The 26,617-nt window shown below is 53.1% G+C and overlaps 3 protein-coding genes across 4 annotated transcripts in view; 1 reads left to right on the top strand and 2 right to left on the bottom strand.

The window, feature by feature from the left end:
• Nucleotides 1–5,371: 5,371 nt before the first annotated feature.
• LOC128944189 (E3 ubiquitin-protein ligase TRIM39-like) lies at nt 5,372–10,929 on the bottom strand. Its single transcript, XM_054287343.1, has 6 exons — nt 10,363–10,929; nt 9,629–9,724; nt 7,595–7,825; nt 7,468–7,490; nt 6,807–6,919; nt 5,372–6,313 (listed from the first exon to the last, which is right to left on the bottom strand). The coding sequence occupies exons 1-6, from the start codon at nt 10,798–10,800 to the stop codon at nt 5,742–5,744; spliced, it is 1,473 nt and encodes a 490-aa protein (XP_054143318.1). The 5' UTR covers nt 10,801–10,929; the 3' UTR covers nt 5,372–5,741.
• Nucleotides 10,930–11,517: 588 nt separating this feature from the next.
• Nucleotides 11,518–22,516, bottom strand: LOC128944188 (C-C motif chemokine 5-like). 2 transcript variants are annotated; one of them, XM_054287340.1, is made up of 4 exons: nt 21,550–22,516; nt 18,319–18,443; nt 14,906–14,999; nt 14,741–14,816 (listed from the first exon to the last, which is right to left on the bottom strand). In XM_054287340.1, the coding sequence occupies exons 1-4, from the start codon at nt 21,597–21,599 to the stop codon at nt 14,741–14,743; spliced, it is 345 nt and encodes a 114-aa protein (XP_054143315.1). In that variant the 5' UTR covers nt 21,600–22,516. The 2 variants fall into 2 exon arrangements, with proteins under 2 accessions (XP_054143316.1, XP_054143315.1); XM_054287341.1 differs by lacking the exons at nt 14,741–14,816; nt 14,906–14,999; nt 18,319–18,443; nt 21,550–22,516 and adding exons at nt 11,518–11,866; nt 12,322–12,433; nt 12,703–14,172.
• Nucleotides 22,517–23,008: 492 nt separating this feature from the next.
• Nucleotides 23,009–26,617, top strand: part of HIP1 (huntingtin interacting protein 1) — a 42,425-nt gene continuing 38,816 nt past the window's right edge. Inside the window, exon 1 of the mRNA XM_054287337.1 lies at nt 23,009–23,141. Within this exon, the coding sequence (XP_054143312.1) occupies nt 23,025–23,141 (117 nt within the window). The 5' untranslated portion in view covers nt 23,009–23,024. The remainder of the gene's footprint in view (nt 23,142–26,617) is intronic.

Genomic DNA, 26,617 nt, shown 5'->3' with positions numbered 1-26,617 from the left:
CTGCTGGATCAGCAAAGAGTATTTGAGTTCCTCCTGCCTGGATCTCTGGTGCACTCCACGGAACAATGCTCAGTTTAACACACTGTGTTCCCATGCTGGATTTGGGGTTTCAAACACGAACACCAGTGGGACACAGGCCAGCAGGGCAGAGGCAGCCCTGGGGAGGGGGACCTTGATCAGAGGGTGGGTGGTGAGCAGAGAGAGGAGGATCGGGGGGGGCTGAGGGATCAGGGGGCCATGGGTGTGTCTGAGGGAGGAAGGAACACATCACTCCTCACTCGGGGAGCTGCAGCCCCCGGCTCCTCAGCCCACGGGGCCCTGTGGATCCCATCTGTCATCCCACCCCAGTGCTGACAGCATCCAGCTTAAAATAGCACCCTGACAGGAGGGAAGTGAGGTAGAGAGCAGGACCAGAGCCCCCTTCCCTGAGACGCTGCTGGGAGAGCAGGGAGCCCATGGCTGGGAGGTTTAGACGGACATTGCCACCAGCATGTGAAGGGGCTGGCTTTGGTGAAAGCCTGCACTCACCAGACCCTGCACACCCCAGGCAGGCTCATCTTGGCCACTGAGTACCAGCCACCCTGGGTGCTGCTGGATAGATTCACCCTGAGGACTGAGATTGGCACAAAGCCTAGTGCCCAGAGCTGCCCTCATCCAGGGAACAGCAGGAACAGGAGACAAGAGGGGGAAGAGCTGTGATGGGATTATCCAAAATCACTTGAGCCTCCACAGTCCCTCTTGGACACAAGCCCTGCCTGCCTCTGTGGCACTGGGGGCAGTCCCACAGCCCCAGGTTCCTCGGGGAAGGGCACAGGGTGATGCAGTGAGTGCCATCCAGCCGGGCAATGCGGCACACAGGCTGTCTGCCTTGGGCAGTGTCCCAAAGCACCCAGGGCCATTCCAGCCTCCCACAGCCCTCCCCCTCCACCCCGGGGTACCTCAGCTGGCTCCTCACTGCTGTTCTGGGAGCCTGCAGGAGCCCAGAATTACTCATGCCTTTCTTGCTCTTGCACCCGCCTGCGTGTGACAGCTCAGAAAAGCGTGAGGAGCTGCAGCTGCACACCCCCAGCAGAGAGGTGAGAATGAGCACCTTCTGCAGAGCATGAGGAGTGGCTCAGGAGCAGCAAGGGCTGCACTACCCATGGCACCATCAGCTTAGATCCTCACCCAGGGGTCACCCTGCCATGGGCCCCGGATGTATTTGTGGTTGTGCAGCTGCTTGAGGCTGATTTTGCTGCTAGAGCTGAAGCATGCAGGGGCACCCTCACACCATGCAATCCTTGGGTCACAGAATCATGGAATCATAAAATCACGGAATAGCTTCAGTTTGAAGGGACCTCAAAGCTCATCCTGTGTCACCCCCTGCCATGGGCAGGGACACCTTCTGTCATTGCAGGCCCCCAGCCTGGTTAATAATTAGCATTGAGTCCATGATTCACAGAAGGCTGATCAATCACTTTATTAAACTATACTCATTAAGAAACCCATTGCTTTTATAGACAGTTACAATGCAGGTGGACCCAACTGGTCCTTCAAACACCATCACCATTGGCCAATCAAGAAACCACCCTTTGGTAGACAAACCTCCATAACACATTCCACATGTTCACAACAACAGGGGCAGCAAGTGAAGATAAGAATTATTTATCATTCTTTTCTCTGATCTTCCCACAGCCTTTCCCAGCACAATGCCTGGGCCAGCTGTGCTGCTCTCTGTGGCCACAGAGCTGCTGCCACAGCCTTCCACTATCCCAGCTTGCTTCAAGCCCCATCCAGCCTGGCCTTGGACCCTGCCAGGGCTGGGGCAGCAAAGCTGCTCTGGGCACCCTGTGCCAGGGCCTGCCCACCCTCATGGTAAAGAGCTTTGTCTCCCCAGGAAGTTCATGCCCGGGGCTCAGGCAATTGTGGTGCTCATCCCTCCCATGAACACTCTCATGGGGTGCTCAAGCAGGTGGACACCTGAATCACAGAACATGCTGAACTGGAAGGGATCCTTAAGCTTAACAGATGAAGAGAAAAGTGGAGTTGGGACCAAGAGGACGGTGGTTTTCTGCAGAACTTTCTCTGGATTCAGATCAAAACAAGAACAATGTTGTTAAAGGGGTTTGGAATTTGTAAACTATCCATCCTGAAATCAGAGTGTGGAATTTACTGAATGTTTTGTACAATGTATATAAAAATAATTCTCTTTTTTTGGTTTTGTGGAGGTTGGTTTGTTTGGTAAAGTTCTTTTTTGTTGGTCTTTTTTTTTTTTTTTTTTGACAAAAGTCCTGGGCAAGCCTAGCTGTGAACAAAAATTCAATCATTACTATGATAAGAATATTATTATTATATGTGCATATGTCTCCATATTTGCTGTTTACGTCACTCTAGTGTGTCTGTAGGCATTTTGAGCCACACCAAATACCAGAGGAATTGGAGGCTGGAGTCCAGATTCTCACAGAAGGAGGAGCAGGGCTGTGCTGATGGGGTGTGGATTGAAGCCAGTCAATGTTCATGGTCTGAGCTTTTACATCTCCACTTTTCAGAGAGGAATTAGACACTCTGAAGGCAAAATGCATCCAGAAGTGCCAATTCTGTACCTTCCTCCCCATCCCCAGGGCCCTGGTTTGCCACAGGGACGGGAGGCTCAGTCTCCAGAACAGCTCTTCCCAGAGACACCCTGAGCAGGGGGTGTGCCACTTCTGAGGCACCAGAATCCAAAAATGTAATGTAAAAGGGGATGGGTTTGTAAGCTGCATACAAAAGTAGTGTTCCTAAAGTGGTGCAATATCCCAGACTCCCAGGGCTAAGGAAGACACTTAAGTATTACAGAAGAAATTGTGCCTGGCTGTTGCCTTCCCTGTGATGGGTGACAAAAGGCAGAAGTGGCCAGGAAAACCCAAAAGAACATTTCTGCTGAGTTCTTAGAAAGACGCAGACGATGACTCACATCCCTCTGAGATGATGAAGCATTTTCTTCTAGAAGAGAAGGGTGCAACATTTTTAAGAAAGCACATTTCTAAATCTGCAGGTCTGTTAACTGTGCTGAATCATAACAAGGGACACTGCCAGTGCCTGGGAGTGAGGAAACTGCCCCGGGAGCCAATGCCTAAAGTGCTACTTTAATCTACCGATTGCTCAGAAAAACAGTAACACCCAATCCATGGTCCCTCTGCCGGGTTTGGTATCTCAAGGGATTCCTGCCTTCAGCCAAACCACACCCCTTGAGCAGAACAGTCCTTGGCTGGGGTAATGGATGGACTCCATGACCTTAGAGGTGTTTCCCAACCTGAACAATTCCATGATTCTGTGATTCTCTGCTGTGCTGTGCAGCCATTCCCTCCGGACGAGGCTGAGCAGGATCTGGCCCTTGCAGGACAAGGTCTGTGTGGAGGCCACAGCCAGACATCAATGCACTGCCATCGAGGACAGGGACAAACTCCACTTGCCATGGCTCAGAGAGAAATCCTGCTTGCAAATCACCCCAGGATCAGTTTCAGGGAGCAGGGAGCTCCCAAGCAGTTCCTTAGAAGCACGTGATGCAGAGTCCACCAGATGGACAATCTGGGCGCCTACTCAGAACTAGCTCATACCTTTGACCTCCACTGTCCTTCTCGGGGGAGGCAGATTCATGATTGCTAGAAACACTTTGGATGCTGCATTGGGGTGAGCTCACATCCTTTCTACTCATTCATTTCTTCCCCTGCTTGCAAGATCTCTGAATTGTTGCACTTCCTTCTGCTCCTTCTGGAAACTCTTTACCCACCCAGGCCTGCAGCAAGTGCCACTTGTCCATCCCCTGCCAGGATCAGGTTGCTCTGGACAGTTTCTATTCCATCACCTCCTCCCACTCCTGGTTCAGTGACATTTACCCTGGTTCCTTCCCTGCACAACAGCTTTCTGTGGCTGTCCTCACCACTCCCTCCACCAACTGCCTCTGCTTTCAGCTCTTTGTTAAGGCCTTGAAGTTTATGTCCTTTCTTATCTCCTCAGGCTCCATAAACTTCTCCATGGAGTGACTGTAAGATCATAATCTCCATGTAATATCTTCAGGGTGTCAGTGCACTGCAGGACTCACTGGGACCTATCATCCTTCTCCTCCCTGGGGTGTGGCAAAGCTGTGGCTGAGTTTGTCTCACTAGTCTGTTCTCTCTGTTGTGTAGCCACCAAAAGAAAGATCCTGAAGGAGTGTGGGACTCCCCAAAACACAGCAAAACTCAGTCAAGGGGAACTGCTCTCCCAGTCCAGACAATTTATTCACTAGAAGACTCCTAAAGCATCATCCAGGACATCTGCAGAGAATTGGAGAGAGACAATTTACAAGGGCCTGGAGTGGCAGGACAAGGGGGAATGTCTGCCCAGTGCCAGAGGGCAGGGTTAGATGGGATATGGGAAAGAGTTCTTCCCTCTGAGGGTGGGCAGGCCCTGGCACAGGTTGCCCAGGGAAGCTGTCGCTGCCCCAGCCCTGGGAAGGTCCAAGGCCAGGTTGGACAGGGCTTGGAACAACCTGGGATAGTGCAAGGTGTCCCTGCTCATGGCAGGGGGTGGAACAACATGAGCTTTAAAGTCCTTTCCAACCCAAACCAGTCCAGGACTCTATGATAAATTGTGCTGAGCATTTCAGATTACATTTTACCAAATCTCATTTTATTTGCATTGAATCGGACTTCAAATTAGGCAGCATCTTGATTCCTGTCTGAAGGACACACTGCATAGCTACTCCAGCTGGTAGTCCAGGGCTGGTGGCACTGCTGGCACCCCATGTGCCATGGGGCAGTGCCTTGTGCACCCAGGGCAGTGTCTCCTCCTCCTGGCCCTGTGCAAAGAGACCACGGCTCCACTCAGGTTCAGACGAGCTTTTCCTCCAGTGACACACTGGCAGCCTGGCAAGAGCCTTGGAGGAGAAGGGATGTACCAGGGGATGGACAGACCAAGGGTGAACACTGAAGACAGACTTTGGGCTATTTTTCTTTCCCTGGATCTTGCAGCCCTGAAGTACTCCTGCCCTGCGATGGGCAACTCCCCACACTTGGAGCTTTCCCACTCATGGGGTTTTGAGGGGGGTGGAGGGGCTGGAGCTGACAGACCTGGAGGGATCTCCTGAGCAGGGGACCAGAGACAGCAGCACAGGGACCACCCACATCCAAACAGATGTCCTCTCTCTTCACCCCAGGCCCCAGTACCACAAGGTTGGGGTGAAGCCACCACACAGGCATCTGCCACTCCCAAATCCCTGCCTGGAGAGTGCTGCTGTGTCCCACAGATGCCACAATGGGATCTCTCAAGGATCCTCTGGGCTGGAGAGGATCAGGTCCAGCAGCACCCTTTACCTTATGAGATATTTCAGAGTAGCAGCAGTCGTACCATTAACCACACAAGGTTCCCCAAATCAAGCCTTTATTATTTTATTCCAATACAATTCACAACAAAGTCAGCACTACATGGCAGGCTGAGCACACACACTGCTCCAGCAGCCTGTGAGATGAGTATCAGGACATCAGTGATCAGGGGACTCCCCTGTCCCCACTAGTGGCACAGAGGGTTATGGCACATTCCTGCTGCAAAGTGCCTTCCCAATACATGGCACACAGTGGGTGTCACGCATGGCAGGTCAGCCCAGCAGCCAGAACTATGTGAGAATCCTGTCAGGACATTCACCAGGGCACTGAGGTTTTCCCCTAGTGCTGCCCCACTCACCAGGAGAAGCTGGTTGGGCTCCCAGGTCTCTGCCCACCAGTGACAAACCAGGGCAGCCACTCTCACAAGATGACGCATCCGGTCCCCTGTGGGTCCCTGACCCAGGAGATCACCAAGGGCTCTGCATTTCTGCCCCCCAAAAAGGCACCCAAGAAAAAGAGAGGCCGGAGATTGCCTGAGAACTTGTCAGTGAAGGTGTAAATGTGGGAGCGGTCGCTGACGTTGTAGAAGGAGATCTCTCCCGCCTCGTAGTCCAGGAAAATCCCGATGCGCCGGGGCCTCACGCTCAGGGGCACGGGGGACACGGGCACGGTCAGGGCCTCGTAGGTGCCCCCGTTTTGCAGCCGCAGCACCCAGTAACCATTGTTGGGGGAGAAGAGCACAGAGCCTTTGCGGCCGGCCGCCTCCCGGCACAGCCCCAGGCCCCACTCGGGCTTGTCTCCCACCTGCACCTCCCAGTAGTGGCGGCCCGAGAAGAAGCCGGGGCTGCCCAGCACGGCCGGGGCGCTGCCGAACCTCCTGGGGCTGTCAAAGAGCGACAGGAGCAGCTTCTTGCTCCCACGCCGGACGCTCTTGCGGTCCTCAGACACAGAGAGGTCTGGGTGTGCTGTCTCTGGGTCCAGAATCACGTCCACTGAACAGAGAGAAGGATGGAAGGATGGACAAGGCTTCAGGCATCTGCAGGCACAGACACAAACAGGTGCCTATGACCTGAATGCTGAGCTCTCCCAAACCATCCCACAATTATTTGCTCGTGGTTTTGCACAGCTCCCAGCACTGCCTGCCAGTGGGGAAATGTAACATAGAAAATGAGCCTCATCAAAATACTTGGTGTCAGGCTGCAGAGCCAAGCCAAGGAGGGCCATTCCACAGCTTCAGAAAGAGGTCTGAAAGCCAGACGTCATGGGCAGCATGGCGCTTGAAACCCCCGAGGGACATCCTGGGCTTCAGGGTCCCCTCATAATCCATCCAAGACCACAACAAAGGTCTTCCCACCATGAAACCATCCTGAACTCATCAGTGCACAAACCTGGAGCGGCTGGACAAAGCTTATTAGAAAAACCTCCCTGTGCCCCAGGGTACTGGGGAAAACCAGAACCCAAATGTGCCAGGAGCTGCGCCCTCACCTTTGAACTTCTTCAGCATGTCCCTCATGCCCAGGCAGCGCTCAGGAATGCTGTAGTTTTCCTTCAGGGTCACAGACACAGCCTTGGGGGACTGGAATTTTACCCCTTCACACCTGAGAAGGAAGGGATGCCCTTAGGCTGTATCCACAGCCTGCACCATGGCCCCTCTCCAGCTGGGAAGGGGCTCAATGCCCTTGTGCTGCCCTTTGCCTCCCTGGAGCTCTGGCTGGGAAGAGCACTAGGGATAATTACTTGCATATTGGCAATCCAAATGAGATCAGAACTAAATGATACAGGGAGCAGCAATGCCAGGCCTGGGGAAGGAAGGAACAAAGCCACTGGGCAGCACATCCCTTAGGAGGGGATGCAGCTCATGTCACAAGCCATGCAAGGCCCTGGCTCTGGGCCCCTGGAAAACCTCTGAGGGATTGTCTCAGTCCCTCCTGCGTCTACCCCAGGAGGACCAAAGCAGATGCTGGGCAGGGAGGATGGGGTGGCTGTTGTGGAACAGATGCAAACATCTGCCTCAAAGCCTGGAGGCATCCAGGACAGTAGGAGGAACAGCCATGGTACCTGCCAAGAATAACCACGGGTACCTGCCAGGAATAATCATGGTACCTACCAGGAATAATGATGGCACCTATCAGGAAAAATCACCCACCTACTCAGGATGCTTTTCATGTCCTAGAAGAAGACAAAAACGACTCTGGGTTTGTCTGGGCCAAGCCACCCACCCAGGTGACAAAGGCACCAGGGCTGAGTTAGTGGTGCTGGTGGCAAAGCCTAACCTTGAGCAGCCCATCAGCTGGCTGCTGGCTCTTCCCTTTTATCTCCAGGATCAGCTCCTCCAGCAAGCACTTCTCCTCCACCAGCCTGGCCAAGTTTTCATTGATCAGCAGCAGAATCTGCTTCTCTTCCTCCTCCAGCTTCTGGAGCAGTAGCTTCTCCTCATCAGCCAGCAGCCGATGCAGCTTCCCAAACTCACTCACAATCCTCTCCCGCTTTTTCTTTACTGTCTCCTTGGGATAAGAAGATTCATGGGGTGAACGTTATCCAGGCAGCCAAGACAGAGCCAGATGCTCCGGCATCCACGCCCGGCATCAGGCCCTGGGAAAATACTGCATTTTTGTGAAAAGTGCATGAATTCAAAAACAGCCAGAGGCAAACTTGTGCTTCCACCTCACTGTAATTCCTGCTGTGCATCCTTGGTTTATCAGCAGCAGGAATTTGCCTGGGGCATTTCTGCTCAGCTGGACCCCAGAGGTCTGGGGTGTGTTGGGCTGCAAGGAGGTGCCCTCAGGTGTCAGGGTAGGTTTTTATTACAACTCAAACCTCCAGCCAAATCCAGGCTAATAAACAGCTTGGGCAGGTGGACAATGCTGGGAAAATCCCCAGTTAAGAGCAAGAGGTAGAACAGTCACAAAATCATGGAATGGTTTCAGCTGGAAGGGATCTTTAAGACCATCTGCTTCCACCCCCTGCCATGGGCAGGGACACCTTGCACTAGACAAGGTTGCTCCAAGCCCAATGCAGCCTGGCCTTTGACATTTTCAGGAATGGGGCAGTCAAAGCTTCTTTGGGCAAGAAGCCATGGCTTCAGCACTCTCACATGGAGGAATTTCTTCCTTATAACCAAACTAAATCTCTCCTTTCTTAGTTTAAGACAGTTCCCTCATATCCTCTCTCTATCTGCCATGTAAAGGAAGCCCTGGGGCTGTGGAGGATGGAAAGGCAGAGCCCAGAAGGCTCCCCAGGTTTCACTACAAGGTGAAGAACCAGCAATTGGCATGGTCTGCCAGTGCCTTAGGGCTTTTCACCTCATCCCTAAAAGCTGGCTGGAAACCTGGAGCTGCAGAAAAACTCTGCAGTGGGCTTGGGTCAGGAAATCTCAGAATTAAGAAGATAAAGGAAAGGAAATTTAACTTCTTTTTTTTCCCCATCCAAGTACTTGAACCTGAGTCATGAAGACTTGATAAGCCAGGACAGCTTCTTCCCCCTACCACTCACAGGGGAATCTTTGTTCTTTTTGCTATAAAAGCACAACCAAAGGAAACTGGAGGCAGCTGAGCCACGACCCTGAGCCGTGACTCAGGCAGATGGGAGGACAGTGACACAGCTCTCACAGTCTCTGTCCTTCTCCCCCCGTGGGGACAGAGGGCTCATAGGGACATCCTTGAAACCCACCACCATTTGTCTGGACTGCCACAGGCAAGGGAGCTGAGCGAAAAACTAGGGGAATTCAGAGAAACCTGTCTTCCCTGCCAGAGCTGATTAACCATCTGCTCAAAATCAGGGCTGGATAACTCATCCAGCAGTTTCATTTCCTTTTCTGCATTTACTTTTACTTTCCATCTTTCACTCTAAGAGATTTGAAGTCCAGCTGTTTGCTGGTGTCTGTTCTTCCCAGAACTGTCTGGAGTGGGATAGAGTTGCAATAATTCAGTGGTTTTTTTTTCTTATGAAAACACTTCTGGTTCCTGTTGCTGTGGAGTGGAGCTCACCACACAGCTCACGTCTGGCTTGGAACTGAAGCACATGTTGTAAAACTAAAGGCAATAAAAAATAGCCCATGTCTAATTGTTAACCAGCATAAATTTCTCATTATTCCAGGGAATCTGGCATGCTGCTCCTTGCAAATCTTTTTATAGAGCTGCACACAGCTACTGAGCCTGGCTTCCAGCATTGCTCATACATGTGACAGCAGAACACAGCCTGGAGACAATGATAAATCTGTATCCCCAGACAAGATCATTCAGGGTGTTTTTTTCTTAAATCCTGATATCTCTGAAGCTCATTCTTTAAGAATTAAGACAGGCACCTGCCTTGCACTCCTGGGTTTTCATCCTTTCTGCTGACTCATGCTTCTTCACCTCCTCCACTTCCTTTAAAAGACTCTCCAGGGATTTCTGGAGTTTGACCTGGAAAGAGAAAAAATGGGCTCAACTCACCCCAACAGCACCCACTGAGCACTGCAAGTTGGCTGGGTCTCCCCTGCCTGGTGGGGGGAGACACTGACCCAGTGCCAGGCGGTGCCAGGCACTGGCACCCAAACAAAGCAGCTGCGCTCTTCACTCAGCTCAGTGTTAACCCTCCCCATGCTCCGCAGATTTCCCCTGTGTTTTTCCTCACTATTAAGGTTCTGGAGACCAAAGCGACAGCCCTCTTTCAACGCTGGGGTGAAGGGTGGATGGTGGCACTGTCAGGATCATAGCTGGGATGTGTGATTTGGGTGCCAGCATCCTTCCACCGGGGCAAAATGTCCTCTGGGACCCACCAGCTCAGCTTCTCCAGGGGTTGTGAATGGGCAGGGAGCCAGGCTGCGTCCCTGAGCTGGATGGACGGTGTGAGCCTAGCTCCACCAACAATTTGGAAGATAAGGCAGGTCTAGCTTTATCCCTGCAGCGAGGGCAGCTGGGGGGGGAGGTGACCGTCTGCGCTACCCCTCCTTCTGCTTTGCCAGCGATGCCACTGAGCTTGCTGGGGTCCCGGTGGCCGCACAGCCCCGTGCCAGAGCGCCTCGGGCAGGGCAGGGGCCCGGTGCCTCACCCTGCCGTACCTTGTAGACGTGCGCCGCCTCCTCGATGGGGTACACGGTGTGCGGGCGGTGCTGCAGCGACTCCCGACACACCACGCAGATGGGCTCCTCGTCCTCCTCGCAGAACAGCTTCAGCCGCTCGTCGTGCTGGGGGCACAGGGGGGTCCCCGGCTCCAGCTCGGGCCCCAGGCCGCCCCGCAGCCCCAGCTGGCGGATGCTCTCCACGATGTTGGCCAGCTGCCGGTTGGGTCGGAAGCCGCTGCGGTGGCAGGAGGCCCGGCACTGCGGGCAGGAGAAGGGCCCGTCGGCCCACAGCCCCTTGTCCTGGCAGTGCTTGGCGATGCAGCCTCGGCAGAAGTTGTGGCCGCAGTCGATGCTGACCGGCTCGCTCATGTACTCCAGGCAGATGGGGCAGATGGCCTCCTCCTGCAGCCGCTCCAGAGCACCTGCCAGCGCCATGGTGGCCCGCTGGTCTCCACGGGCGCTTCCCTCGGCCCTCGTCAGCCAGCAAAGGCGGGCTCCCAGGCAGGCATGGCCGGCACAGCCCCACGGAGAGGAAGAACGGGCAGTGCCATGAAAGCCTGCCGGACGAGCCGGCCTCGCTACCGGATAGTACCGGCCCCGGAGCCTCCGTGCTGCCGGGGGGAGGAGCTGGCACCGGCCGGGACAGCTGCAGCCAGCCCCAAAGGCTGGGACTGCCTCCAGCCCGGCGGGGCAAAGCCAGAGAAAAACCCCGCGGGGAGAGCGGGACACATTTGGAAGCACCGGAACTAACCCGTGGCCAGAGACAGCCCCGGGCCGGGACGGTGGTGGAGATGGGGTTGGGTCTGGTGATGGCTGAGCTCAGCAGCCCGAGGAGCCCCTGAGGCACCTGCCCGCTGACCAGAGATGTTGGCCGAGGTAAAGGACCACTTGCCCCACCAACAATTGTGCCAAAACATCCCCCGTGATACCCACCCACTGCAAAGAGCCAGGAGTTTGGAAATGTGCCGCGGCAAGGAGGCAGGCGGGACAGGCAGGATGAGAAGTGCTCTCCCTTGCATGCACAGAGAGGCTGGGGGACAGCCAGGTGTCACCCCATCACCCACAGACCTTCGAGTGTCAACCCTGACCCCCTTCCAACCATTGCTACACACCCCAGTCTCCGTGGAGCATCCCAAGAACCACTGGGAGAAGTTGCAAGTTTTGCTCCTTTTTATTATACAAAAATAACTTCAACACCTTCAGTACAATGGAGAATTAAAAGTTTCACTGAAAATGTCAAATAAATTAAGACCGGCATTGCACAGGCTTCCATAAAAGAGCTAAACACTGAGTTGAATACCCTGCCAAATTCCCAGGCAATGAGAAAATAGATTATGTCTTGGAGGTGTCCATGAGAGCACATTCCTGCAGAAGTGGTGCTTGGAGAGAGCAGGGTATTGCTTATCCACTGTGCTTCTTGTCCTTTAATTGATTCATTATGTCCTTGACCCACTTCTCATCAGGGTGGGCACAGACCAGCTTGTTCTTGATTGTGGTAAATCTGGAAAAGGAAATCCAGTGAGGAGAGGCAAAGGAAAGGAAGACGGAGAGAAGAGTGAGACCACCTGCTCCACGCCAACAGTGACACCCACCAGACACCTCTACAGGCTGCAAAACCGCCCTAGGGAAATGGGGTGGGAGTGACTCCATGTCCTTACAGGTGTCCTGCTCTCTGCACTTAAACTGCTTTGTCCCCAGCATCTCTACATCTGGGACACCGTCCTGGCTAGGTCCCCCTATCTGGGGTGAGGGGAGTGACCAGCAAAAGCTCTATTAGCTCAAATCTAATAAGGAGGTTCACAAACTCGCTGTCTAGGATGTGGGATTGCCCTCTGACATGTTCCCAGGCAGTTCTCACATGGGAGAGCCTTGCCCAGTGCTTTTCCATGTCAGGATGAAGTATGATGTGGGGTTCCGCCACACTGTCAGGACAAGCAGGGCAGAAGATGTACTTACATCACAGCTGGCTTGGAGCAGTGGCCCCCCGTGGGCACATAATTCTTCACATGGCTCAAGGGCAATGGTCCAAGGTTGTACACAACACAGCAGGGACCAGAGTGGAGAGAAACTGGAAGAGAAGTTTTCTGTTACATCAGACCAGGAAAAGTGCCAGTGGGGAGAAGTAGGGTGAGAAGATGAGAAGATTCCCGCTGGAGGAAGTGCTGCTCCCACAGTGGGCTCCCACCATAGCCATCTTCCCATCAGGGAGCCAAGGTAAGACAGGCTTCTCTTTTCCTACAGCAGATGCTAGTAAGAGAGAGCTGCCAAGCATTACTAGACCTTATACAGCACACAGAAAGAGGAGACAGCTCCTTGGAGAGGAGAGATTGGACTCACTTGGAGAGGAGGTGGCCTGGTAGCAGAAGACAACCACAAAAAGTACAGAAAGGGCTGCTGTGAAGGTCTTCATGGTCCTCTTGGGTAGAGGTGAATTGTAGGAGTGAGGCTGGACTGTCGCAGAGTGTCCCTCACTGTTCCTGGTGTGGGATCCCTGGGTTCTGCCCTCTTATATAGGCAGACAGCAACCAAGGATGGAAACATTGCTGAAAGCCATGACACAATGGAAAAAGTGCAGTGTCAAGGATACCACACAGCCTTGCAGAGGAAACCGTCCAGAGCCCTGATGACAGCAGTGTCCTGACATGGCACAGGGTACGATACCATCAGATACCATGAGTGGACACAGAACAGGATATGACCTGTCATTTCATTTCCCGTGACCTAAGGGTTCTGCAGAAAACGTAGAATTGGTAATTTGGAAGATCAGTAGGTGGACCTCTTGCCTAGAAGTCACGGCAGTGGATGAAGGTCAACCATGGTTGTCACACCCTTGTTTCCCAGAACATCTGCATAATGGACAAACAGGAGATCTCACCTCTGCCACAGCAACTAGAGCGGGGAAAGTCTGAGAGTCAGGCTGACCACCCATGTGGCCACCCAGCCATGCTGGGTCCCACTTGCACTGGGGGCTTCCTCCATGGGACTCTGGAGGCCATTGGTGCATAAATGTGCAGAGCAGAGGGTGGAGCACGGTGCAATTCCAGATCTGGGCTCCTCTTATGTCCTTGAGCATCCCTTGCAACAAGTCTTTGGGGAACCAGTTCTGCTACATCACAACTTCTCAAATACTAGTGACAGCTAAAATAGTATTCAGTTCTTCATGCACATGGGAATTGGCCACTGATGCCCACAGTGAACTTTAGGAGCTGATGACTATGTTAGCAAAGCAAAGCTGACAAAGATGGTTATTTGATTCCAGCAGTGTAGCACTAGCATCCTCCTGACACTCCTCTGTCATTGTCCCAGCTGCCAAACATACACAGAGAAAAGACTGGTTGATTTAGCACATGTTGCTAAGGATGGGAATGGTGTCTCTGCACTGTCAGAAAAACTGTTGGAAATGTTACATCCCTCCAGAAGGGCTCTGCTGTTTTCCAGGCAAAGGTTTGTGGACAAAGCCTCAAGAGAGTGGAGGAAGAGCGAAGTCTCCACGGTGCTAGGAAATGTGTCTGGGTGCTGGGCAACCACAGCCACAATGGGAAAGCCACAGGAGCAGGCTGCCTTTCCTCATGGTCCAGTAACAAAAGGCGTCTTGCTCCTCTATGGAGGAGGATGATCACATAATAGAATCCCCCACCCAAAGTGGGTTTCCTTGTAGGAAGCCAGAAGAGGAAATCAAAGGGAAATTAAGATATTGCCTGGAAGGGTGGATTGCAGGCCTGGGGCTCCCAAGTGCTCCAGGGCATGTGATAGATAATCAGCACATCTCAGGAGACTGAACTCCATGGAAAAGTGAGGCACACTTATTGGAGGGTGCAGGGTGCTGTGCCATGGCAGGGTTTGTTTTACACAAAGCTTTTTCTCTCACTACAACACCCTGTACTAAGCATGAACAAAACTGAGCCTGGGTGACACCATACATGATGCCTTGGTGCTAGGGAGATGCAGCTACAAGCCTGGGGAGTGGGCAGCTGAGGAGGACCTGCCCCTGAGCCCTGGGAGCACAGGGCATGTTGCTGGGTTCCTGGAAAGACACTTCCTTAGCAGAGACATACCTGCCCCTTCCCACGGCAGGCAGGCAGGCTCCATACAGCCCATGGATTCTCTGCAGCCATCACAGCCCAGTCCCCAGCTTGGGCACACCTGTTCTCTTCTCTGAAGCTCTTTCTCCATGGATTGGCTTGCTTTCATCCCAGCTCCTGCTAAGGGGCCAAACTCCCAGAATGAGAGTCAGTTGAGACAGTCAGATTCACGGCTGAGGTTTTACTTGTGAAGAAGACTCAGAATATCCTGCTCCAAACAGCTGACGAATGCAGGATTCTTCTGGGATCCTTCCTGCTCCATGACTTGCCTTGTTCTCTGTTCCAAAGCCCATTCAGATACTGGGATGAAACCTGGTACCTCCAAGGGCCTGAAGTCCTACCACCATCATGGATCCACTCTCCCCCACACTGCACAGAGTGGGACAAAGGTGTGAGGAGACCGAAAGCCAAAGCTAAGCAATAAAGAGTGCAAGGACAGGGACAAACTGCCTGCATACCTTAGAAGCAGGAATGCTGATGGAGCTTGGTGTGCCACTCCAAGGGACACATGGAACAAAGGATGGAGCAACACAGAGGCACTGCAGTAATTCTCTGTTGAAATCAAAGCAAATATAAAACAAAAGATGGAGTGACACAGCAGTGTTGTGGATGGACTCCATGGAAAACAATGCAGCTAATGAGAACTAAGTCAAAGGAATGATCTAGATAGAAACCAAAAGCTGAACTTTGCTTAACTCAGAAATACATATTATGTTTCTCACCTCTATTTATGCTACTAACTAAATTCAATCAAATCCCACCGAATCTGTAAATGACATCAACTGTAACTTTTATCTTTTCCCAAGAAAATATTATAAATATGGCTGAAGTGGGGAGGGAGGTCAAGAGACTCCAACATTTTTGCGGTCAGTTACTGTCAGTGGCAACCTCTAAACCTGTCACAGTCTTCTCTGAGCAGTGCTAATAAACTGCTCAGTGTGAGTCACAGAATCACAGAACGACAGAATAATTAATGTTGGAAAAGTCCTCCAAGATCAGGTGTCACCAACATCTACTCCTTCCATCCCCTGCTCTTTCCATTTCTGCCAATACATTCAGAAACAAACTTGCACAAATTCCCATTGAGACCAACCCTACACCGTTCTGACACATCTCCACACAGGGACCAGAATAAAACTGAGAGGAGGAGAACAGACTGAGGAATGAGCTGGAGCCTCCTCGCTGATGGCTCACACAAACACAGCCCAGCTCAGAGCAGCTTTAGTTGAGTGTTTGGGATGTTCCACAACATTCAGCTACAGGTTTGATCGAAATGTCAAGATTTGTTTTGAAAAATCAGTATTTTATAGCAGGAATATAACCATTGTGCCTCAACATTGTCAATGAATTCTCTCTCCTTTCAGATACACCTTGCTGTATTTCCTGCTTCCATTCAACCAAAAGGATTTTTTGGAGGTTTCGACACCTCTGTTATTTCCCCTATTCACTGTTTTCCTCAACTTTGTTCCTTCTGATTCTGTATTCTTGCTCCTTCCTACCAAGAAAATAATGCAAACCTCTAAATATTTTGATTTCTAAAACCTCCTCCATATTATTCATCCTAAATAGTGGCTATTTATGGAGTCTATAAAACCTCCGTCTTATGGTGTGCTTCAGCTATAGATAGAAACCAAACACAGTATGTTTGGATCCATCACCAGGACAGGTTGGGGATGTGGGAGGAAACCTCTGCTCAGCCCTGAGGGTAGCCTGCTCCACCACACTACCTCCTGGCTGGACCATGTCTGGGGGATCACTTTATCACAGTGCTCCTGGGAACTGCTGGGTCACTAATGTGGGAAACTGGATTTAACTGTGAGCAAACCAGTTGGAAACAGAAAGAAAATGACTGGGGCCAGAGATCCCAGGGTGGTGCAGCTCCAAGCAAGATCTCAGATGAGAAGAAGTATTTTCAAGAAGAATTGAGACTTTCCACATTGAAGTCTGCAAGATGATAAGTGGCCTAGAAAGAGAGATAACGCAAATACTCGCTGCCCCAGAGCAGGAGCCACGGATTATTCAATGGAGTGGGCAAGAGGAAGGTTCAAAAGGAACAGAAGGAGGCAGCTCTTCACATGAGGAGCTCCTTGCCAAGGGACATGGTGAGGACAAGGACATTTTCTTGAGTCTGAGCTTGGATTTCAGGGTGATAAGCTTGAGAAGATTTGGAAAATGAGAATGGTTGGAAGCTGGGAGCACACTCCAGGGTGCAGTACAAATATTGATCGGTCTCTTCAAGGGGTCTGCTGTGACCACATCTAGAGGTATCAAGGCTGATGTAGATGGATCCTTAGTCTACATCCTCTGTGACTGCTCATCTTTGATTCTCCAGGACAATTGGTCCAACAAAACCATCAGGGCTACACAGCAGCTTACGAAATTGCATTGAAATCCCTGGGCAGAAATCTACAGGCACACCAGGATATGCCTCCAGAGAAATATTTTTGGTAAATGTCAGCAGAAAGACTCCAACAGTTTCTAAGCACACAACAAGGCAGAAATAAATTGCTGCAGTCCATGCAATTTTCCAAGACAAATTTGGGGCACCTATAAAAGCTTCACTTTGTGACCAGGAGTCTAAAAGAGCAGGATGTGGCTGGATGCCATGTTGGAATGTGACCCTCACAGAAATGTGGTGGTACTTCCCAGGACAGCCAAATGATGCCTCTGCCACAACTCCTTTGTTTCCCCAACAATGTCCTCAGTACTGAGCAGCAACTGGCCTGGAGCAGATCAGGACTTGTCCAGCAGCTGCAGCACAACATGACAGGTTTAGCCACAGTTCAGAGAAAGGAAAAAAAAACCATTTGGTGTTGGGTTTTGTTGTAACCAGAGTGACAGCTGCATTGTCCTTGCACACTCTGCCGCCTGTTGTCAGCAGCTGGAGGTACAGGGGACATCTCCAAGTTAGGCCATAGAGTTGCAGGAATCCTGAGAACAACATTTGACAAGAGTACTGGTCGATGTTGGATCATGGAAAAACATAGAAATCATGGAGTCATTCAGGCTGGAAAAGACCTCTAACATCATTGAGTACAGCACTGCCAAGGCCACCACTAACTAGAGATGTGTAGCCCTAAGCATCACATCTCTATTTCTGTTAAATCACTCCAGGGATGGTGACTCCACCACTGCCCTGGGCAGCCCATTCCAATGCTTGACCACTCTTTCAGTGAAGAAATTTTCCTTAATATCCATCCTGAGCCTCTCTTGGTTCAACTTGAGGTGTTTCCCCTTGTCATATCACTCGTTCCCTAGGAGCAGAGCCTGACTCCCACCCCCACTTCACCCTCCTGCCAGGGAGTTGTAGGGAGCCAGAATGTTTCCTGTATCATAAAGGGAAGACAGGGATATACTGGCTCTCCACATTCATGCTCATGCCCTGCTGCAGTACCTGCCTTGTGCTCTCCCAAGACTGCTCTGCAATGAGCACACAGTTCCCATACTCAACTCTGCACACCCCAAGTCTCACACAGAAATCCTTTCCTCAGTAATCCAACTCTGGCAGCCAAAGCTCCCAATACAGAAATAAAGGAAGAATTAGGAAGAATTTATTCACAGAAAGGGTTATCAGACGTTGGAATGGGCTGCCCAGGGAGGTGGTGGAGTCATCATCTCTGGAGATGACTGGATGTGACACTCAGTGCCATGGTCTAATCGGCATTCAGTCATGGTTGGACTTGATGATCTCAGACGTCTTTTCCAACCAATTGATTCTGTGAAATCAGGCTTGCCACATCCTGCCTTGGAAGAGACCTGGGCTTGGTGGGGTGCTCCAGCTGGACCTGCTGGCCATGCCAAGGGGACACTGTCCAGCAAGTGGCAAAAACACTTCCCACCTCCAGGTCCTGCTCATGAGCTGGTTTCTCACCTAAGCATTTGCCCCTGCAGCCCAGTGTCCCTGTGGAGTTCAGGTCTTCTCCTGCAGATCCATCTGGAAACCTCTTCAGCTTTGCTTTTGAATTCTTGGGCAAGCAGAGGCAGTTGCTGAGGCTTCTGTGCAGAAAACACAGCAGATGATGTTTTGGGGTTACAGCCCTCCTTGTAACCTGGGCAAGTAGGAAGCCTAGACAGGACAGAGGTGAGGGCCCCACTGGACCTCAAGCACCTTAGCCAAGCAGTCCTCTCCAAGACCCTCTCCCAGTCCCAGACTGTTCACCTGCAATGCTCTCCCAAGACTCCAATGCTCTCCAATGCTCTCCCAGGTCCTGCACTATTGGAAACTATTGGACACACCGCAACACTGCACCAAGACTGTCCCTGCCCCACATAGCAGCCCAGGGTCTCTTTGGGAGCACAAGCAAAGACTCAGCAGCAACATCTGTTTGCCAAAGCATTCAAAACATGGGATCAAAAGATGAAAATTCTCCCCATGCTCCCACGCCTGCTCCTCCTGGCACAATCTTTGCTCCCCAAGGACCCTCCTGCTGGGTCTGCGCCACTACCCTGCCCTTTCCAGCTGGGTACTTTGGCTCACAAGTTTTTATCCCAGAGTCTGAGCAAATTATCCCATCACCAGGGCAGAGCTGCATCTGGGGCTGCAGGATTTGGTTTATGGAAGGCCTGACATAGCCACTGCCCTTTCAAGACATGGCCCCAGGAATTGCTCGTCTGCTTGGGTGCGATCAGGATGGTGTGCCTTGGAATGTGTAAAGGGCCTACTGAAGGGGATCCATTTGGGATCCATTTTTCCCACCTCCAAGGGTGAAACAGCAGGATCTTAGCACAGCCCACTCTGGCACAGCCAGCGAGATAACAGAGGAAGGATTGTGGAGCTCTGTGATTCTGTTTTCCTGTTGAAACAAGGGGGATCTGTGCTCTCCCTGAGGCCAGGCCAGGCCACGGGAGGATGATGTGTGTTGCAGCAGTACCCTGGGACTCTCCAGCTCTGGCTGGGGAGGGAATTGTAAAAACAGACTCCAGCTCCCAGCCCCTGCAAAAGGAGCATCCCTGAGCCCTGGACAGGGCCCATAGCCCCTACAGTCCCTTCTGGCCCCTCTCCTGCCACTCGTCCTTCCCCTTTGGGTTAAGAATGTCCTGACAGAATGGGAGCAGACCCTTTAGGGTCCTGTGGACAGGAGCCTCTGGGCATGGAGCAGGAAAAGGAAACTGCCCTACAGAGCCCTGCAACAGGGCAAGGATGAGCTCCAGTCCCACCTGCCTGGCCTGTGCAGCACTTGATGGGTGCCACATACTGCTCAGCAAGAAAAAAGAGAGGGCACACATTGTCCTCTCCATGTCCAGACAATGTCTGTCCCCATACAGGCCAGACACTCCTATGAAGGGCTCTGCCATCACCCTTCAGTCCAGCCTCTTGGACAGGAGTGAGGACAGAGCATTCAGAGCAGGTGAACCCCAGCCATGGCTTCCAAAATGACCTGCTGGGGAGGAAGAGCCCAACCTGCTCTACCTCCATACCCTGCTCAGTTTCAGCCCTTCCCCATTATCTCCCCGTGGAACCTGAGACAGAGGAACAGACACTTCACAAGAACAGCTCTGTGCCTTCCCCTCTCAACTACCTGAAAACAAGGCATCCTCTCCCACTGCAAAGGAGCCTCTCAAATCCCTGCAAAGCCCCACAGCACATTCCAGCAGTGATGCTGCATGAATGGGCCAGCCCAGGGTGGTCTGACCAGCCGCTCATGGGCTGGATCCCAGTTCCATCCTGTTACAGCCCATTCCTGGGGGAGGCAGGAGCAGCCAGTAGAATCAGCCTGTTCTGTCCCATATCCAAGCACCATCCTCTGCTCCTGCCCAGGTCCCAGAGTCAGCACTGAGCCCTGGCTAGGGAAGAAGAGGTTGTGGCTCTGCTCTTCAGTAGGAGGGCGTAGCTACAGCAGGCCTCAGCCTAGTGGTCCCTTGCCATGGGCTCCAGGAGCAGGATGTTCCGAGCGAGGTGGAGGGTGGCAGAGGTCACAAGGATATCGCTGTCCTTTGTCCAGTGCTCTCCTTTGCTCTTCCTTTCCTCCATCTCTATTCAGGAATGACGTAATTTCTTCAATTATTAATCATCTTGCTGCAACAGTGGATGAATCAAACCCATTAAACCTCCCCTGGGAGCAGCCCCAAGGAAGGAGGCAGGTTTCCAGAAAGCACATTAAGGACAATGCAGACAGGCAGTCGAGACAAGCCACAGTGGGAGGAACGGCCTTGCTGCTCTATGCAGGCCATTTCCCATCAGCTGGGATTTGATATCCAATGCACAGGAACTGGGAAGGCCTGTGATGCAAACAGCCTGTCACATACCCTGCTGGGCAGCTCCAGGAAGGTCCTGGTGTGGCAATTATTTCAGCTGAAAAGCCACAATAGAGAGATATGCTGGGAGAATTGCTTATACAAGAGCCCCTGACAGCCCACATGCTAAAAAGCTGTTTCCAGATTGCCCCATCATCCCAGCACAGCTCCTCCCCACCTGGAGCAAAGTCATTGATTTGTTATGATCTGCTTTTAAGGATACAGGAACCCAGCTGGCACAACCCCAGCACAGCCCATTTGCCGTACCTGGGGATTCAGTTTTCAGTCTCTTCACAAAAAAAAAAAAAAAAGTAATTTCTCCCAGTATTGCAGAAATGTTCCAAGTGAGAAATTCACCTCTGGAATAGGATGGTAGTCCTGGTCAAAATTACAGGAGTCATCAATTCACCAGGTTGAGAGAATCCCAGAATGGTTTGGGTTGGAAGAAACTTAAAGCTCATCCTGTCACTGAAACAGCAGGAAAAACACAACCTTTCCAACAAATTTTAATGTTAGAGAACTCAAGCATTATTTTATTCTGTCCAGGATGATATTCTGGCCAGATTGTGCAACAGAAGTAATTTCATCCACACACTGGGTTGTGCAAAGAAAATAATTCCATCACACGTCTCTTTTCTAGACTTTTCACATACTTATACAGTCAAAACTCAGAGAGATTAATTGGTTCAATGTTTATTGGTCCCAAGTTACACAGATCTTAGAATTTGGTTTCCTATTGGTTATTGATCCCTTCACCTTAGCTGCTAATCAGGTCCTCTTTCTTCTCTTATGATCTTTTTCCAGACCAAGTGTCTCCAACACACCAGGAAGGATGTTCAGGTGTGGATGTTCATTAATAGTCGCTTACCTCTTGTGCATCCTCTGGTGGCTCCCAGTCCCTCGAGATGTTAAGCTCATCGGGTCTTGCCCAGGGAACAGTCTCTTGAAAAGAAACTTCCATTTCCTTCCTGGGCAAAGATGAACAAAACCCCTGATTAAAAAAAAGTTAGTTTAAAAACTTAGAAGTTGTATCGTTTCCAACAATCCTGTTCCACCCCCTGCCATGGGCACACCTTCTACTACACCAGCTTGCTCCAAGCCCCGTGCAATGTGGCCTGAATATTCAGGATGGGGCAGCCACAGCTTCTCTGGGCAACCTGTGCCAGGGCTTCAACCACCCTTACAGCCAAGAACTCCTTCCCAATATCCAGTCTAATTCTACAAAAATCTCTGATCCAAGTGACAGCACCAGAGACACAGGCTCGGTTCAGGTTATAATAAAACACAGTCCAGCTGTTCAGGGGAAGCAAAATCCTTCTGTCACCTCTGCTCTCTTCTTTTTCAGACACCTGCAACCTCATTTTGCCCCTCTGTCAATGCTACACTCTTCCTGCTGGGCTCTGCCAGCTGTGCCTGCAGCACCCCCCTCCAGAGCTCCCACCCACAGCCCGGTTCCACCAAGGCAATGCCTCACACAGCCCTTCCGCAGGCTGCCGGGGGAGCCGCCTCCCCACCGCCGGCCCCAGGCAGGGCTGGGAAGCCACGAACACCCCGAGTGCCACTGCCCGGGGCTCAGCTCCGAGAGGGGCCGGGCTGCACCTGAGACGGGCAGCAGGGAGGGGACAGCGGTGCCGGGTCACCCCCGTGGTCACACTCTAGCCTCGGCTGAGGGGCCGCAGCCTCGCAGGCCGCACGGACAACCTGTAAGGACCCCCGCGGCCTGCGGACCCGAATGGCTCTGCCGCGGCTCAGAGCCGTTGGACAGCGGCGGCCCGGGCCCGGCGGACCCCGCGGCGGTGCCCCGTACACGGCCGAGCCCTTCCCGGCGAGCCCCGAGCGCGGCCCGATCTCCCCGAGGGCCCGGCATCAGCGGCATCGCCAGCGCCGCCAGGGGGCGCCGCGCCCCGCACCGGTGAGGGGCGGGGCGGGACACCGACGTCTGAGCGGCAGGGTCTTGAGCCAATTACAGCAGGGGACCGCGCGAAGGCGTGGCCGCAGAGCTTGGGTGGGCGGTGCTAAGAGCGCGGCCCCTTAAGGCGGAGCAATGGGCAGGGGACTCTTGGGGGACGGGAGCTAGCGTTGACTGGCGCCCAGATAAACCAATGAGCTTGGCGGTTGCCACGCAGGGGCTGGGTCTCCCGGCCGCTCCTCCCCAGGGGCGACGCCGGGAACCAATGAGAGCGAGGAATCGGACCTGCGGGCGGAGCTGCGGGTGGAAGGGTGGCGCCCGCGGGGCGTGCCTCAGCGTGAGTGGCAGGTGGGCGGGCCAATGGCGCGGGGCCCGCGCGGCGGCGGCGCTGCGCGGGACGGCGGGGCCGGGGCGGTGGCGGGCCCGGGGCAGCCATGGACCGCGTGAGCAGCACTATGAAGCAGGTGTCCAACCCGCTGCCCAAGGTGCTGAGCCGGCGGGCGGGCGGCGGCGGCCTGGAGGCGGAGCGGGAGAGCTTCGAGCGCGCCCAGGTGCGGGCGGGACAGGGCGGGGCGGGGGATGCGAGCGGCGAGGAATGGAAGGTGGCAGCTGAGGGGGCCGGGCCAGGCTGGGGCGCGGTGCGATGGGAACGGCCCGCCGGGTACCTGGGGTGGGTACAGCGGGGCGCGGCTGTGCCGGGCGGGCGGGGTCAGCCAGGTGAGCCGGGGCGGGGACAGCTCCCGTTGCCCAGCGGGTTGGTGCTGGCACAGGGGGCGGAGCTTGGGCGGGTGGGCGCGGCCGGGCCGGGCGGGCTGGGCTGCCGCCAGTGGGCAGGGCCGGCCAGGTGGGAGGAGATTGACGGGCGGGGCGGGGCGGGGCGGGGCGGGGCGGGGCGGGGCTGGCCCCACCCTCCCGGGGGGGCCGTGGGTCGCAATGGGGGGATAGGGATGGGGAGCCCCCGGGCCCCGTGGCTGGGGCTGAATCCTGGCCTTAGAAGAACACCCGGGGACATCAGGGTGCGGTGGCACCCGGGGTGCCCCAGCCCAGCAGTGTCCGCTCAGCCTGGCCGCCCCACCAGCGGGGCTGGGGAACACTCACCCGCTGGCCTGAGCTGCTGGGTCTCCAAGCCCAGCCACAGGCGGGCATCATGCCCAAGACAGTGCCACCCTGTCCTTGGAACCATCCTGGGCACGCATAGCCTGTGTCTTCACTGGCTGGAGGGGACATGGAGTGGCTCTTTGGCCAGTCACCCCACTGGGTTCTGCACTGGTGTCACTCAGGGACCCCAGGTGTGGACAGGGTCTGTCCCTGCAGGTGGCTCCTGGGAAGAGGCACTGATATGTTGAAAGGCAGACAGAATTTGCTCCTCAGCAGCATCCAGAGTATCTGGATGGGGCCCTTCACTCAGATTGTAGGTGATGGATTGGTGTCCTGCACAAAGGAAAGGTGGCAGCCAAGCTGGAGGGGTGGCAGGAGTGCTTTGGTGGAAAAAGCTGGTGATTTGGGGAAAGGATGTGCTTGGAGCAGCTGGGGATACGCCTGGACAAGGCATGGGGGAAGTGAAGAGGGATGGCAGCAGAGGGAGATAGGGACAGCTTGGCCGTGCTCCATGACCAGGGATGGAAAGTACCAGTGAAGCAGAGCTGTCCAGACCTACTGCAGGAGAGGAAGGGAAACTGAGGCAGAAGCAAGGGTAGAAGTGGGACCAGTGAGAGCAGACTTGTAGAAGTGGGACCAGATGAGCCCAGAGTGGGAACAGCACATGAGAGATGGCTTAGGGATGGAATAAACATCAGGGATCATGTCTGAGGAGGTTTTGCAGGAAGAAAACCCACCAGGCTTTGAAGTTGGATGCAGGATCGTGTGCAGGGCTCTGCTCACCTTCCTGCTCATGTTACCTCAGACATCAATTATTTACTCATGCTGCTGAAGGTAGGAATGGAACTGGTTTGATCCTGGAACCTGCTGGCTCCTTGTGTCAGCAGCAGCCCCGTGGGCCTGGAGCTCTTCCAGGCTCCCCCTGCACTCGTGGTTTCCCGGGAGGGGCCGAGTGGAGGGGGCGGTGGGGCTGCGCCGCTCCCCACATCGCTACGAGCTGGATTTCATCTTCCTCATCCGATTTCCAGACTGATGACACAGCATGGCCTTGTCTGGCTTTTCCTTCTTCTGTGCTTCAGCTCCACGCAATTCCCTTTCTAACTCATTTTCTTTTCCTCGTGTTTTTTGGTTTTTTTCCCATAATTCTCTCTCTGCAGTTTAGAGAACTTGCCAGGCACCCCTTAGGTCTTCGTCCTACAGTTTTTGTCCAACTTCTTCTTTCTGAGGTTTTTTTAAGAAAAACTTTGTGGGTTTGGGGTTTTTTCTTTTTGAAAGTGACTTCTTTTAAGAAAACTTTCATCTGTTTAATGGCTTTAAAATGAAAAATTTCCCTGTGTTTTCAGCAGGTACAGATACCTTCCCTCCCTGCCAATCCTGGCTGTCTCAGGGCAGCAGCACATGCATTGCAAAGCCTATTTTGGGCTAAAAGGGCCCAAACAGGCAGAAAGTGTGTCCAAATGGGTCTTTGGGGAGCCTGAGGAACACCTGCTTGGGTTGGCAGCACCCAATTTCTGTGGTCTGAGCTCAGTCTGGAAGAACAAGAGCACCCTACGAAGCTGTGGTGGTGGTAGGACACCCCAGTAGTGGGGAGGTCTGGTGGTGGGATGTTCCTGTGGTGGTGGGATGTTCCTGTGGTGGTGGTAAACAGGTGCTGGAGTGCTTCCATGGTGAGGGGATATTTTGATGGTGGAAAGCTTCCATGATGGTCATTACATTGCACAGCGACTCTGCCCTGACAACCTTCATCTGTTGGCTTGCAGACAAACAGGAATAAATTTCCTGGTGGCGTCTCTTCTGCTCCTACAGTTGTTCAAGTATCTTGATTTTCCTGGGAATGAAAATGTGGGAAACCTGAGGACATGCCCAGATGTGCTGTTCCTTTCATGCTGTCCTTGCTGCCTGCTGGGCAAGAGGAGCTCAGGGAGAACAAGACACAGCCAAGGACTCCAGTCTTCCTTTTCTGTTAATGCTGATGGTTTTCTTAGGAATTTGAGCAATGGGAACACCAAATCTTGCAGTTCTGCTGCCATCAGGATGAGCTGGGTGCAGCCCTGCCATGGGAGTATGAGTGTTGCAGTGACTGTTCCCCCTTTGCTGGTATTTCACGTGGTGATTCACCATTCATCACCTCAACCTCGGCACAAATCTTTGGGCACAGCAAAGGTCACCAACAGAGGAGAAAAAACACAGAAAGTGAAAATTCTGCCATATTTTAAGATAAATGTTTGTGTTTCATATGGTGTCTAATGTTTGCGTTCCCTCCAAGTTCTCCTGGTTGGATTAAGGGGCATGTCCTGGAGCTGGAGCTCTGCAGGAAAGGTCTTCTTCGTTTGGCGTAGTGCTTGGGATCTTCCCTCCTTGGGACCTTCACTCCTTCTTCCTCTTTCCACGCTGTAATTGTCCACAGCAGATATCCTTGTGCCATCATGGAGCCAAGGATTGAAATTCCTTCTGTGCTTAACCAGTTGGCAAAGACTGGATGTTCAACAATCAGATGAGCTGAAGTGTTGAGGGTGAAATCAGAGATGGAAGGACACAGGACTTGGGCAGGGCAGGGATGATGCTCCAGGGGTGATGTCCCAGGCTCTCCTGCTCCTTCACTGATGTTTTGGACTGCCATGGGATATTTCCCTTCATTCCCAGCAGGGCATCAGTGCAGGTGCAACTGCAGACTCCCAGAGGTGGTACATGACATTCCCAAGCAAAGCAGCAGCTGACTCCTGGAAGGCTGGAGGTGTGGAAAGATCCTTACACAGCTCAGCTCTTCCTGCACCAACCTGTTCCTTCTTTTTGTAAACCCATCACTGGATGGGGCAAAAATGCTCTGACATCAAAATTGAGAGAAGTGCCCTTGAAGTTGCAGCAGGACATGCCCTGTCCATCTTTTGTCCTTGTCCCTGCCCTGTGGGTTTTGGGTGGAAGGGAGGCA

The sequence above is a fragment of the Melozone crissalis genome, unplaced genomic scaffold, assembly GCF_028551555.1.
Source record: "Melozone crissalis strain CALT ecotype California unplaced genomic scaffold, PUWL_Pcris_2 ptg000057l_1, whole genome shotgun sequence".
NCBI classification, from domain to species: Eukaryota; Metazoa; Chordata; class Aves; order Passeriformes; family Passerellidae; genus Melozone; species Melozone crissalis.
This window is presented reverse-complemented; position numbering and strand designations above follow the sequence as displayed.